This window comes from Salvelinus fontinalis, chromosome 41 (genome assembly GCF_029448725.1).
Source record: "Salvelinus fontinalis isolate EN_2023a chromosome 41, ASM2944872v1, whole genome shotgun sequence".
Taxonomy (NCBI): domain Eukaryota; kingdom Metazoa; phylum Chordata; class Actinopteri; order Salmoniformes; family Salmonidae; genus Salvelinus; species Salvelinus fontinalis.
Genome location: NC_074705.1, coordinates 21,513,606 through 21,528,843, shown reverse-complemented (window position 1 = coordinate 21,528,843; position 15,238 = coordinate 21,513,606). Strand labels below are relative to the sequence as shown.

Genomic DNA, 15,238 nt, shown 5'->3' with positions numbered 1-15,238 from the left:
TAATGAACATGTAATGAGGGAATTGAAACCAGGTGTGTAAAAACCAAAGACAAAACAAATGGAAAATGAAAAGTGGATCGGTGATGGCTAAAAAGGCCGGTGACGTCGACCGCCGAATGCCGCTCGAACAAGGAGAGGGACCGACTCCGGCGGAAGTCGTGACAAAATGTACTTTCAGGGGTCATTCAATTCAATATTCATCAATAATAAAAAAGCAGTTTCTTGCTAAAGAGTGTGGTGGATGAATCAGAATTAGTTGGGTAACATAGATAATTAAGATGTCTTATCTGCATAATATGCTTATGTGATATACTTGTTATTAGAATGTATACCTTTGGACTCTGGTGTTGGCAGTTGCACTTCTTCCCTCAGCTGGGGCTCAGTCACTTGGGGCCCAGAGAGGGGAGAGGTCAGGCTTGCCTTTTACATGTCTCTGGTGCTATGCAGAATATCAGAAAGGGAAGAGGACAGGATGGAACATTGTCTTCACATGTGAATGTGTCTTTACCTATTCTTAAACCATGTGAAGGGATGGCGTGATTAATGGGGAACCAATTACTTGTCTCCACAATGTCTGTGTGCGCAAGTTACTCCATCCTTTGGCATTGGGGTGAGGTGTATGGCAGTGTATGGAACCATTGTATGTCCTCTCTGATGTTGCACTTATCCTGGGATAGCATATGACCTAGAGACTCACTCCCCTCAGTGAGCTTGTCCAGGAGTGGGGTCAAGAAGGGGTTTTACTTGAGATGGGATAATCTAGAGTTGACAATTGAGTTATGCCATTGGATGAGCTAATGTTTCTGTTCTATACCGTACCAGGAAGAGACGGTTCCAGTTTGGAGTAGGAGGACCAGACACTGGTCTATACAATAAACTGTTGACATAGCAGATCCTGTCTGCTATGTATTATAGATATCTTTCATACAAATCTTAACCGTGTGACCATTCTATGTATCTGTTGTTCGTCATGTAGGTTGAGAGAAGTGTATCTTGGCTATAAAAGATCTTTGTACTTTTGTGTTGTCACTCTCAACGGTTAATTAGAAATAGGGAATCATTGAAAGTCAATGCTATTGCAGAGCTCTTATTAAAGATGTAGTTTAAGTATAACTCAGACTGATGTGTGAAGTTTGTTTCTCCTCATTTGGTAATACAGAAATTAACCACCACAAGAGACAAGACTAAGGGAAATCCATTAACTAACAGTACAAGTAGATAGCAATAAAAACGATACCACAGAGATACAAAATAAGTTAGAGGAAAAACAAAAAGAACTTGAGGAACTTTTTCCAGAACGATCTCAAGTAAAATATTACAAAAATAAAGCTAACTGAATGGAATATTTTTTGAAAAATGCACAAAATGATTCCTTTCTCCAATACAGGGACGCTAACAAAGAATTTGCAGAAACTTGTTACTGAAGACATCATCTATGATACTCTGAATTAAATTTTAAGAGGAAGCTAATTATTTGGATGAATATGTATGAACTTTCCAATTTGTAAGTCGCTCTGGATAAGAGCGTCTGCTAAATGACTTAAATGTAAATGTAAATTTTAGCAGCTCTCTTTTCCTTCTCATCATCTCCCACTGAATGAATATTACGGTAAGGAATTCTTTCCAAATAATATAAAACATTTAAAATGAACAAATGTACAGAAAGATCAGTGTGAAAAGCCAAATTACAGAGAAATAACTTTTTCAGGCTATTATAAATCCTTTCAATCTGGAAAAATCCCAGGGCTTGATGGCATACCGGTAGAGGTATATCAAGCCTTTTTTGATATACTAAAAGCTCCATTGTTACACGGAAGCCAAACCGTGCGCCATCATGCATAAATGTATTTTGTCCCCCCACACCAAACGCGATCACGACACGCAAGTTAACATATCAAAACCAACTCTGAACCAATTACATTCATTTGGTGACAGGTGAAAAAGCATTAAACATTTATGGCAATTTAGCTAGCTAGCTTGCACTTGCTAGCTAATTTGTCCTATTTAGCTAGCTTGCTGCTGCTAGCTAATTTGTCCTGGGATATAAACATTGAGTTGTTATTTTACCTGAAATGCACAAGGTCCTCTACTCTGACAATTAATCCACACATAAAATGGTCAACCGAATCGTTTCTAGTCATCTCTCCTCCTTCGAGGCATTTTCTTCTCTTGACTTTAAATTGCGATTGGAACTTTTCTTAAATTAGGTGCATTACCGCCACTGACCTCGTTCGTCTTTCAGTCACCCACGCGGGTATAACCAATGAGGAGATGACGCGTTTGTAACTGCTTCTATAAACCAATGAGGAGATGGGAGAGGCAGGACTTGTGGCGCAATCTGCATCAGAAATAGAACGGACTTCTATTTTAGCCCTTGGCAACGCAGACACTCGTTGGCGCGCACGACCAGTGTGGATGCAATAATTGAATAACCTAGATTTCAAAATGTATTTTGCAACACACGTGCAGTGTAGTCAGCCTGTTAGATTGTTTTAACTACTCCTATAGAAATGGTAGTCTGTCAGGTACTCAGCGGGAATTTCTGATTTCCCTATTATTTAAACAAGACCCAGATGGCAAATATAAAGACCCAGTCTATCTAAAAAACTGGAGGCCCCTTACACTTCAATGTTGTGATGCAAAAATACCAGCGAAATGCATTGCACTCAGAAATAAAAGGTATTACCAGGTATTGTTCATTCTGATCAGACAGGTTTTTTACATGGACGATACATTGGAGATATATACTAGAAATAATAGAACATAATGAAACATCTAAGAAGCCAGGCCTTAAAATCAGATCCAATAACATTAGAGGATTAGAAATCCAAGGCTTAAAAACAAAGGTATCCATGTATGCTGATGGCTCAAGTTTTATATTACGTCAGCAAGCTAGATCCCAGCAATGTCTCATTGAAGATCTAGATAACTTTTCTGTACTCTCTGGACTAAAACCTAATTATGATAAGTGTACAATATTATGGTGAAGTAGACATAATTGCTTTTCATATCACAAAATATATAAATATGCTTGCCACAATGAATTTCAATAGAATACTTGTAAAAATAGACAAGATCCTGCAACCATGGAGAGGTAAATACCTGTCTATTTATGGAAAAATTGCCCTGATTAACTCCTTAGTCATATCTCAGTACCCTCACTTACGTATGGCGCTGCCTACTCCTGATGATTCGTTTTTCAAATTATATGAGTAAAAAATATTTCGCTTCATCTGGGACGCTAAACCAGACAAAATAGGCACGATAGGCAACGTGCCTATCTATTTAATGAATATGAATTGGGTGGGTTGAGATTATAAAATATAAAAGCACTATAATTCTCTCTAAAAGCTTCACTTATTCAAAAGTTGTATTTGAGCCCTAAATGTTTCTCAAGTAGATTACAAAGAAAAGCTCATCCATTGTTTAAAACTTCTTAGGGATAGGGGGCGACATTTTCACTTTTGGATGAATTTGTGCCCAAATTAAACAGCCTCGTACTCTGTCCTAGATCATATAATATGCATAGTATTATTACTATTTGATAGAAAACACTCTGAAGTTTCTAAAACTGTTTGAATTATATCTGTGAGTAAAACAGAACTCATATGGCAGGCAAACTTCCAAACAGGAAGTGAAAATTCTGAAATGGGTCGCTGTGAAAGGCATCGCCTATTCAATTGCCTTATATTTATGGATCTGTATGCACTTCATACGCCTTCCACTAGATGTCAACAGGCAGTAGAACGTGGAATGAAGCATATAGCTTCATGTGGGACCGGATGAGAGCCTTTGGAGTGACAGGTCAGGCAGATTGCCAGTTCTTGGCCACGCACAGAGGGCATGTGATGTCTTTGTCTGCACTGCGTTAGATAGACATGAAGAAATGCTCCGTTTGGGACGTTATTGGATATATATGAGAAAAACATCCTGATGATTGATTCTCAACTGAGTTTGACCAGTTTATTCGACTTGTAATACCACTTTTTGAAGTTTTCGTTCAACGTTTTCGTTCAATTGCACAAGTGTTTGGACACGTGTACTACACATGCTAGCCAAAGTTGCTAATCTGACAGAAGTAATGGACATTATAAAACAAAACAACGATTTATTGTGGAACTAGGATTCCTGGCACTGCATTCTGATGAAAGATCATCAAAGGTAAGGGAATATTTATGGTGTAATTTCGTATTTCTGTTGACTCCAACATGGCGGACAACATGTTGTCCTTACAGTCCAAGATGGCGTAGCAGTGTAGGCGTGTTTTGTTTCGTCCTCTCGTGTACTTTTGTATTTTTCGTATTTTTTGTATATATTAAAAAAAAAAATCTATCTCTTTTCGATTTTTAATACCATTATACCTTCCAGTTACCTACCTCACCCAATGTGATACGGAATCGCTATTATTTTTCTACTTTTTTAACTTTGGAACACATTCAAGAACCCCCAGTAGCTAACCAGCTAATCAGCTACAAGCTATTTAGTCATTTTTAGCCACTGCTAGCAGCTTTTACCTTCTGCACAGACACCAGCCCTGTTATTAGCCTGGATATTACTCACCAATTTACCAGCATCGGACTGTCTCTCCACAACAACGCCGGATTCCTGCCGTAATCCCTGAGCCACTACTTCTGATCCTCACAGCTAGCTTGCAGCTAGCGCCACTGCCACGAAGCTAGCACCAGTTAGCAAACAAAATTCTACAATACCTCTTTCGCCATCTGGCTTGGATTCTCTGTCGACACGGCGCCCCGCCGCACCACCACGTCTGGTCTGCCGACGAATACCCCATCTGCTGTGCCCTCAACCGGCCTCCGTCTGAGCAGACCCCCTCAGTCTGAGCAGACCACCACCGGGCTACTAACTTTAAACGCCGCGTGCTAGCATAGTGGCGGCCTCCCTGCTCCATCTACGGCTGCCCCCCGGACACTATGATCACTTGGCTACATAGCTGATGCCTGCTGGACTGTCCATCAATTCACGGTACTCCATTCTGTTTATTTGTGCTTTATCTGTCGGCTCTGTGTTTTAACTCAGGCTCTGTGTGTAGTTAATCCGACCCTCTCTGCCTAGTCATCGCCATTTTACCTGCTGTTGCTGTGTTAGCTGACTAGCTGCTGTTATCTCACCTGTTGTTTTAGCTAGCTCTCCCAATCAAGACCTGCAATTACTTTATGCCTTACTGTATGTCTCTCTCATTGTTCAGGCTAGTTATCATTGTTTTGGTTTGCAATGGAGCCCGTAGTTCCACTCCCCGTACCTCTGATACCTCCTTTGTCCCACCTCCCACACATGCGGTGACCTCACCCATTGAGACCAGCATGTCCAGAGATACAACCTCTCTTATCATCACCCAGTGCCTGGGCTTGCCTCCGCTGTACCCGTGCCCCACCATACCCCTGTCTGCACATTATGCCCAGAATCTATTCTACCATGGCCATAAATCTGCTCCTTTTGTTCCTTGTCCCCAACGCTCTAGGCGAGCAGTTTTGATAGCCTTTAGCCGCACCCTCATCCTACTACTCCTCCGTTCCTCGGGTGATGTGGAGGTAAACCCAGGCCCTGCATGTCCCCAGGCACCCTCATTTGTTGACTTCTGTGATCGAAAAAGCCTTGGTTTCATGCATGTCAACATCAGAAGCCTCCTCCCTAAGTTTGTCTTACTCACCGCTTTAGCACACTCTGCCAATCCTGATGTCCTTGCCGTGTCTGAATCCTGGCTTAGGAAGGCCACCAAAAATCCTGAGATTTCCATACCCAACTATAACACTTTCCGTCAAGATAGAACTGCCAAAGGGGGAGGAGTTGCAATCTACTGCAGAGATAGCCTGCAAAGTTCTGTCATACTTTCCAGGTCTATGCCCAAACAGTTCGAACTTCTAATTTTAAAAATTAATCTCTCCAGAAATAAGTCTCTCACTGTTGCCGCCTGCTACCGACCCCCCTCAGCTCCCAGCTGTACCCTGGACACCATCTGTGAATTGATCGCCCCCCATCTAGCTTCAGAGTTTGTTCTGTTAGGTGACCTAAACTGGGATATGCTTAACACCCCGGCAGTCCTACAATCTAAGCTAGATGCTCTCAATCTCACACAAATCATCAAGGAACCCACCAGGTACAACCCTAAATCCGTAAACATGGGCACCCTAATATACATTATCCTGACCAACTTGCCCTCCAAATACACCTCTGCTGTCTTCAATCAAGATCTCAGCGATCACTGCCTCATTGCCTGTATCCGCTACGGGTCCGCGGTCAAACGAGCACCCCTCATCACTGTCAAACGCTCCCTAAAACACTTCTGCGAGCAGGCCTTTCTAATCGACCTGGCCCGGGTACCCTGGAAGGATATTGACCTCATCCCGTCAGTTGAGGATGCCTGGTCATTCTTTAAAAGTTACTTCCTCACCATATTAGACAAGCATGCTCCGTTCAAAAAATGCAGAACTAACAACAGATATAGTCCTTGGTTCACTCCAGACCTGACTGCCCTCGACCAGCACAGAAACATCCTGTGGCGAACTGCAATAGCATCGAAGAGTCCCCGCGATATGCAACTATTCAGGGAAGTCAGGAACCAATATACGCAGTCAGTCAGGAAAGCAAAGGCCAGCTTTTTCAAGCAGAAATTTGCATCCTGTAGCTCTAACTCCAAAAAGTTCTGGGATACTGTAAAGTCCATGGAGAACAAGAGCACCTCCTCCCAGCTGCCCACTGCACTGAGGCTAGGTAACACGGTCACCACCGATAAATCCGTGATAATCGAAAACTTCAACAAGCATTTCTCAACGGCTGGCCATGCCTTCCTCCTGGCGACTCCAACCTTGGCCAACAGCTCCGCCCCCCCCGCTGCTACTCGCCCAAGCCTCCCCAGCTTCTCCTTTACCCAAATCCAGATAGCAGATGTTCTGAAAGAGCTGCAAAACCTGGACCCATACAAATCAGCTGGGCTTGACAATCTGGACCCCCTATTTCTGAAACTGTCCGCCGCCATTGTCGCACCCCCTATTACCAGCCTGTTCAACCTCTCCTTCGTATCATCTGAGATCCCCAAGGATTGGAAAGCTGCCGCGGTCATCCCCCTCTTCAAAGGAGGAGACACCCTGGACCCAAACTGTTACAGACCTATATCCATCCTGCCCTGCCTATCTAAGGTCTTCGAAAGCCAAGTCAACAAACAGATCACTGACCATCTCGAATCCCACCGTACCTTCTCCGCTGTGCAATCCGGTTTCCGAGCCGGTCACGGGTGCACCTCAGCCACGCTCAAGGTACTAAACGATATCATAACCGCCATCGATAAAAGACAGTACTGTGCAGCCGTCTTCATCGACCTGGCCAAGGCTTTCGACTCTGTCAATCACCATATTCTTATCGGCAGACTCAGTAGCCTCGGTTTTTCTAATGACTGCCATGCCTGGTTCACCAACTACTTTGCAGACAGAGTTCAGTGTGTCAAATCGGAGGGCATGTTGTCCGGTCCTCTGGCAGTCTCTATGGGGGTACCACAGGGTTCAATTCTCGGGCCGACTCTTTTCTCTGTATATATCAATGATGTTGCTCTTGCTGCGGGCGATTCCCTGATCCACCTCTACGCAGACGACAGCATTCTGTATACTTCTGGCCCTTCCTTGGACACTGTGCTATCTAACCTCCAAACGAGCTTCAATGCCATACAACACTCCTTCCGTGGCCTCCAACTACTCTTAAACGCTAGTAAAACCAAATGCATGCTTTTCAACCGTTCGCTGCCTGCACCCGCACGCCCGACTAGTATCACCACCCTGGACGGTTCCGACCTAGAATATGTGGACATCTATAAGTACCTAGGTGTCTGGCTAGACTGCAAACTCTCCTTCCAGACTCATATCAAACATCTCCAATCCAAAATCAAATCTAGAGTCGGCTTTCTATTTCGCAACAAAGCCTCCTTCACTCACGCCGCGAAACTTACCCTAGTAAAACTGACTATCCTACCGATCCTCGACTTCGGCGATGTCATCTACAAAATAGCTTCCAATACTCTACTCAGCAAACTGGATGCAGTTTATCACAGTGCCATCCGTTTTGTCACCAAAGCCCCATATACTACCCACCACTGCGACCTGTATGCCCTAGTCGGCTGGCCCTCGCTACATGTTCGTCGTCAGACCCACTGGCTCCAGGTCATCTACAAGGCTATGCTAGGTAAAGTGCCGCCTTATCTCAGTTCACTGGTCACGATGGCTACACCCACCCGTAGCACGCGCTCCAGCAGGTGTATCTCACTGATCATCCCTAAAGCCAAAACCTCATTTGGCCGCCTTTCCTTCCAGTTCTCTGCTGCCTGCGACTGAAACGAATTGCAAAAATCTCTGAAGTTGGAGACTTTTATCTCCCTCAACAACTTTAAACATCTGCTATCTGAGCAGCTAACCGATCGCTGCAGCTGTACATAGTCCATCGGTATATAGCCCACCCAATTTACCTACCTCACCCCCTACTGCTTTTATTTATTTACTTTTCTCCTCTTTTGCACACCAGTAACTCTACTTGCACATGATCATCTGATGATTTATCACTCCAGTGTTAATCTGCTAAATTGTAATTATTCGATTTATTGCCTACCTCCTCATGCCTTTTGCACACATTGTATATAGATTCTCTTTTTTTCTACCATGTTATTGACTTGTTTATTGTTTACTCCATGTGTAACTCTGTGTTGTTGTCTGTTCACACTGCTATGCTTTATCTTGGCCAGGTTGCAGTTGCAAATGAGAACTTGTTCTCAACTAGCCTACCTGGTTAAATAAAGGTGAAATAAAAAAATAGAATAATAAAAGGCGGAGAATGGCTGAGCGCTGTCTCAGATTATTGCATGCTGTGCTTTTTATTAAAGTTATTTTTTAAATCTAACACAGCGGTTGCATTAAGAACCAGTGTATCTTTAATTATATGTTAAACATGTATCTTTCATCAAAGTTTATGATGAGTATTTCTGTATTTCACGTTGCTATCTGTAATGACTTTCGCTATTTTGGAGCCATTTCTGAACATGGCGCCAATGTAAAACCACAATTTCTGGCTATAAATATGCACATAGTCGAACAAAACATAAATGTATTGTATGACATGATGTCATATGACTGTCATCTGATGAAGTTGTTCAAAGGTTAGTGATTAATTTGATCTCTATTTGTGGGTTTTGTGAAAGCTATCTTTTCTGTGAAAAAATGGCGGTGTGTTTTTGGATATTGTGGTGAGCTAACATAAATATATGTTGTGTTTTCGCTATAAAACATATAAAAAATCGAACATGTTGGCTGGATTCACAAGATGTTTATCTTTAATTATATGTACAACATGTATTTTTCATTAAAGTTTTATGATGAGTATTTCTGTACTTCACGTGGCTATCTGTAATTACTTTCGCTATTTTGGAGCCATTTCTGAACATGGCGCCAATGTAAAACCATGATTTCTGGCTATAAATATGCACATAATCGAACAAAACATAACTGTATTGTATAACATGATGTCATATGACTGTCATCTGATGAAGTTGTTCAAAGGTTAGTAATTAATTTTATCTCTATTTGTGGGTTTTGTGAAAGCTATCTTTGCTGTGAAAAAATGTCTGTGTTTTTTGGGATATAGTGGTGAGCTAACATAAATATATGTTGTGTTTTCGCTGTAAAACATTTTAAAAATCGGACACGTTGGCTGGATTCACAAGATGTTTATCTTTCATTTGCTGTTTTGGACTTGTGATTTCATGAAATTATATTATATAAGAAATTGCCTTTTTGCCTTTGTGCAGATTGCCATGTCTCATTTTCGATTAATTGAAAATGATACTTTTTTAAAAGTATCTCTCTTTTTCAAACAAGCATTGCAGAGCTGGCTACAATTTCAATCTCATCCCCTTGAAAAGATAAAACAAATATTACAACAAATATTATGGCTGATTGTCACGCCCTGACCTTAGAGATCCTTTTTATGTCTCTATTTTGGTTTGGTCAGGGCGTGAGTTGGGGTGGGCATTCTATGTTTTGTTCTATGTTGTCCTTTTCTATGTGTTTGGCCTAGTATGGTTCCCAATCAGAGGCAGCTGTCAATCGTTGTCTCTGATTGAGAACCATACTTAGGTAGCCTGTTCCCACTTGTGTTTGTGGGTAGTTGTTTCCTGTTTTGTGTTTTTTCACCTTATAGGACTGTTTCGTGTCGTTCACTCTCTTTGTTGTTTTTTGTCATTCAGTGTTCAGTTTATTTGATTAAATTTAGGATGAACACTTACCACGCTGCGTGTTGGTCCGATGATTCCTATTCCTCATCATCAGACGAAGAGGAGAGTTGTTACACTGATCTCAAATGTGCTTGTTGTTAAAATACATGTATTTATGGGAAATATGTTTGAAAAGGGTATTTTGTTCTTAAATTATATTGTAAATTGGAATGGTAGAGTTATGTTCTTCATGGAGTTATCAGAATTGTACGGGAAGGTCAGCTCAATCCAAGAGTACAACCAATTGATTACAGCATTACCCCAAAAATGGAGGAGGCAGGTGGCAGCGGGAGGAGGTAGGGAACTGCTCTGTCTGCCCAATATAACGGATCAAAACTGGCAGAGGAATAAAAATAGCATAAATAGGAAAGTATACCAGTTTCATTTGAAGACCAGGATGTTGACAACTGTGCCATACAGATTGCAAAATAGTTGGGAAGAGATTTTTGATGTACTGATTCCATGGTGCAGGGTGTATGAATTCTTGCCACCAACAAAATTTTGAATATTTGGGGCATAAAATCATCGAAACTCTGCAGATTTTGTTGTGAGGATACAGAATCAATAGACAATTTATTTTGGCATTGCCCTCAGGTAGCCTGTTTCTGGTTTCAGGTTCAGGAATGGCTGAAAATGCATAGCATTGATCTAAAATTGACACTAAAAATAGTGCTGTTAGGAGATCTGGAGAGACCGGGTCAGTCAATTACTAATATGCTAATACTCTTAGTAACAGTATTTATCTTCAACTCACAATCTGTGGATTCTATTCGATTATATAAATTGAAAATGTACGTCAAACAGCACAGCATAGTTGAAAGATGTGTTGCGTAGAAACCCGAAGTGGGTGGCCAGCAGAGATAGATGGGATGGACCGAGGGAAGCCGAGGGTTGGGATGTAGAATTGGAGACAAATGGGATTGGAGTTGTTGTGCGGGAAGTAAAATGATGGTCAGATAAAAGTTTTTTGCATTGTTGTTTGCTGTTTTCTTCTGTCTTTTCCCTTTTTCTCTTTAGTTCATTGTCTTGGTTGTTGGTGCATTGGGGGGTTCTTGGGAGTGGGGACGTAAGGGGGTGCGTACTGGCGGCACAGAAATTACGCGCAGGAGAGCGAAAACTGATTTACAACGGTGTCGTTTAATAAACATAAAACCACCGTGAACAGAACAATCAATGAATGGGTCAAACAAAACCCGGTATCCACCAGCATAACGTGCACAAGCACTACAAGAAACAATTCCGGACAAGGACATGGGGGGGAACAGAGGGTTAAATACACAACATGTAATTGATGGAATTGGAACCAGGTGTGAGGGAAGACAAGACAAAACCAATGGAAAATGAAAGGTGGATCGGCGATGGCTAGAAGGCCAGTGACGTCGACCGCTGAACGCCGCCCGAACTAGGAGAGGGACCGACTTCGGCGGAAGTCGTGACAGGGGAATGGAATGAATCACATCACATTTTTCTTCTTGGAGGGGGGGGATGTTGGAGGGGTCTCGAATGGTTGAGGGACAGCTTTTGGGGAACTGTGGGGGAGATCTTGGAGGGTTCGGGTTCATGTTTTTTGGCCTGGTGGGAGATCTGTCAATGTGCCCTTGTGCAGGGAATTGACCCTGGATTTTTCTGTGTGTCGCTCTAAATGGGAGTCTGTTGGTTGACTGGTATGATGTAGTTGTTGAGCGGCTTCACTGCAAGTATATTGTATGTTTTGGATATTCAATAAAAATAACAAAAAATATGTTTTAAAAAGTAAGGCTTAGCCACCAGACTTACAAAACCAAAACACTCACTATGTTTCAGTGTCCCCCTACCACCAACTTTCTATGAGTTCTGTCCATTTGATCTCTGTTGGAAGGGGGGGGGGGGCATAAGAGCATCAGGTGTTCTGGATGACTGTGTGATCACGCTCTCCGCAGCCAATGTGATTAAGCCCTTTAAACAGGTCAACATTCACAAGGCCGCAGGGCCAGACGGATTACCAGGACGTGTACTCCGAGCATGCGCTGATTCAAGGTTCAGATTCAAGGTTGAACAGTTTAACCATTCCAAAGCACCTTTACAACTGCACAGCCTGTGCATTGGCACGTCCTAATGTTGCTCCAGAATTCCAAATATGATAAAAGTGACCATTCAGATGGCTACTAGGAGTAATGGCCACCCTAAATGATGAGAGGAGGATAATGCCACTGGCAACCTATACAGAGATTATAGACAGGTGTGGGACAAAACTAAAATGGCCAACACTGGAAGGAAACCTACAGACCACCAGAGGGGAAAATACACTTTAGACTACCTTTAATCCACACACAGAGACTCGTACAAAGCTCTCCCTCACCCTCCATTTGGCAAATCTGACCACAATTCTATCCTCCTGATTTCTGATTTCATGCAAAAATTAAAGCAGGGAAGCACCAGTGACTCGGTCAATAAGAAAGTGGTCAGATGAAGCAGATGCTAAGCTACAGGACTGTTTTGCTAGCACAGACTGGAATATGCTCTGGGATGCAGACGCCTTTGAATTTGGGCCAGTGCTGAAAGGTTCTTACATTGTTATGACTAACATTCCGCTGGAATTCCTGTACAAACTATCAGCTGACTCCTTTTATTTTACGTTAATTTATCCATCTTTGTGTCATTAAGATACAAATACATTTTTCAAGATAGTCCTGATCAAGATAGCGGAAGAGTTTTCCTTAGATAATTGGCTCTCAATAGCATATGAGTGAGCATGAGTGAATGTCCTGACTTCTATAAACTCACAGTAAATGTTATGCTGATAATGTTAAGGCAGATAAAGTATATAGTGTGAGAGTGAAGACATGTATTTAACCTTTAACCAATTAAGAACAAATTCTTATTTACAATGACGGCCAAGCCCGGCCAAACCCAGACGGCCCTTACCAATTGGGCACCGTCCTATGGGACCCAATCATAGCTAGATGTGATGCAGCCTGGATTCAAACCAGGTACTGCAGTGACACCTCTTGTACTGAGATGCAGTGTCTTAGACCACTGCTCCACTCAGGAGCCTCCAGACATTCTGTAAAAGCTGGTAAAAAGGATATGGTGGTGTACGCCCCTCCATTGTAACCTTAGTTGCAGTACACACAAGGAGAGATACACACACACACACACACACACACACACACACACACACACACACACACACACACACACACACACACACACACACACACACACACACACACACACACACACACACACACACACACACACACACACACACACACACACACACACACACAGTATTGTACAGCTAACCTTGTGGGGACACACAATTCAGTCCTATTCAAAATCCTATTTTCCCTAAGCCCTATACCTAACCTAAACCTTAACCTTAACCCTAACCCATACTCTTACCCTAACTCTAACCCTAAAACATAATCTTAAACCAAACCCTAAAACAAACCCTAGCTTTTAACCCTAACCCTTAACATAATTCTAACCCTAATACTAATTCTAACCTTAACCCTAAACCTCCTAGAAACATAATTTGACCTTGTGGGGACCAACAAGATGTCCACAGTTAGTCAAATTTTTGTTTTTGTACTATTCTTGTGGATTAGATAAATAAGAAGAATATTTAAACACACAGACAGATAGACAGACAGACAGACAGACACTCACACTCACACACTGTGATGGGATAGAGTTTTCCCTGTCTTACCTGCCCCAGATGGCTCTTGGTAGATGACCAGCGTCGCAGGGGTGGGTCTTCTCCTACGAATCTGAGATGGGGGAGGAAGGGGTGAGGGATCAGCTTCCCCTTTCCCAATCCCAACCATAACCATTAGAGGGGAAAATCAAAAACTGACCCACGATCAGAGCCTAGGGGTAACCACCCTACAGTATAATGCACAGCAGCATCTAATCCTCAACTGCATCCAATCCTCTCATTCTGTGTGTTCCAGCCATTACTAGCCAAACGGCTGATGTTGGTTGTAGTAATGGATTTAGGGGCATGAAGGTTTTGCTTCAACCATTAAAGTAACATGATATTGTTCATCCAATGCTGACTGTGTAAATGCAATCAACTTCAAGCATGATGTTTGTGAATCATCTTTAGAATAATTGTTAGATAGTTTAATGCACAAATATTGAAATCAGCTGTAAAGATGACCACGAATAAAACCAAAAGCTATTTCATAAAAACCAGGGCAATTATGTATCAAGTGTTTCAGAGCAGGAGTGCTGATCTAGGCTCAGCTCCCTCTGTCCATGTAATATTATTTTTTGTGATGTAAATGTTTAAACTGATCCTAAATCAGCACTGTTACGCTGAGACACTTGATACGTTCCCAGCTTGTCAATTAGCAACAAACCCAACTAGCCATCTACTCTCTAGTGAAGTCCAAATGATCAAATATCCCTGTCACCCATGCACATTACCCGCCACCCACCCACCCCCCACAAGCCAATAGTGCAGTTGGATGAACTCACATGTTCAGCTGCCTGAGGGTCCAACTGGCTCTGAAAGGGAGGCACAGCAAACTGGATCTTCTTAGGACTGTTGGGCTCCATACTGCTAACACAACAGACAGACAGAGAGAGCGCAAGGGAGATGGAGAGGGAGAAAGAGAAGAGGGGATTGCTGACAGAGTGAGAGAGGGAGGGGGGCTGTGTAGACAGGCACACAGCAGCAGTCACTCTCCTCCTCCTCCTCCCAATCCATCTAACTACCACGGAGTGGATAGCCCTCCCTCCTCTTCGCCAGTCAAATGGTTAAGGTTGTACCACACGGGAGAAAGGGAGAGATTGAAAGAGAACTTCTGTGCAGTGATCAGTACTTGATATCTGTGGGTAATGTAGCTGTCTAATGTAGCTGAGCTCCTTTGTACATGTGCGTCCCATGTACATGATGCATTAAGCCCCGGCTTTACGCACATGTACGATTCCCCACATGAGACTGGGATTCAATACCTGATGCCACCTTTCACACTTTGTTTCCTC

At 42.6% G+C, this 15,238-nt stretch overlaps 1 protein-coding gene across 1 annotated transcript in view; it reads right to left on the bottom strand.

Moving 5' to 3' along the window:
• Nucleotides 1-15,022, bottom strand: part of LOC129840569 (protein phosphatase 1 regulatory subunit 1C-like) — a 30,204-nt gene extending 15,182 nt beyond the window's left edge. The window contains exons 1-2 of the mRNA XM_055908537.1: nucleotides 14,729-15,022; nucleotides 13,956-14,016 (exon numbers count right to left, since the gene is read on the bottom strand). Of these exons, the coding sequence (XP_055764512.1) occupies nucleotides 13,956-14,016; nucleotides 14,729-14,809 (142 nt within the window). The 5' untranslated portion in view covers nucleotides 14,810-15,022. The remainder of the gene's footprint in view (nucleotides 1-13,955; nucleotides 14,017-14,728) is intronic.
• Between the last annotated feature and the right edge of the window lie 216 nt (nucleotides 15,023-15,238).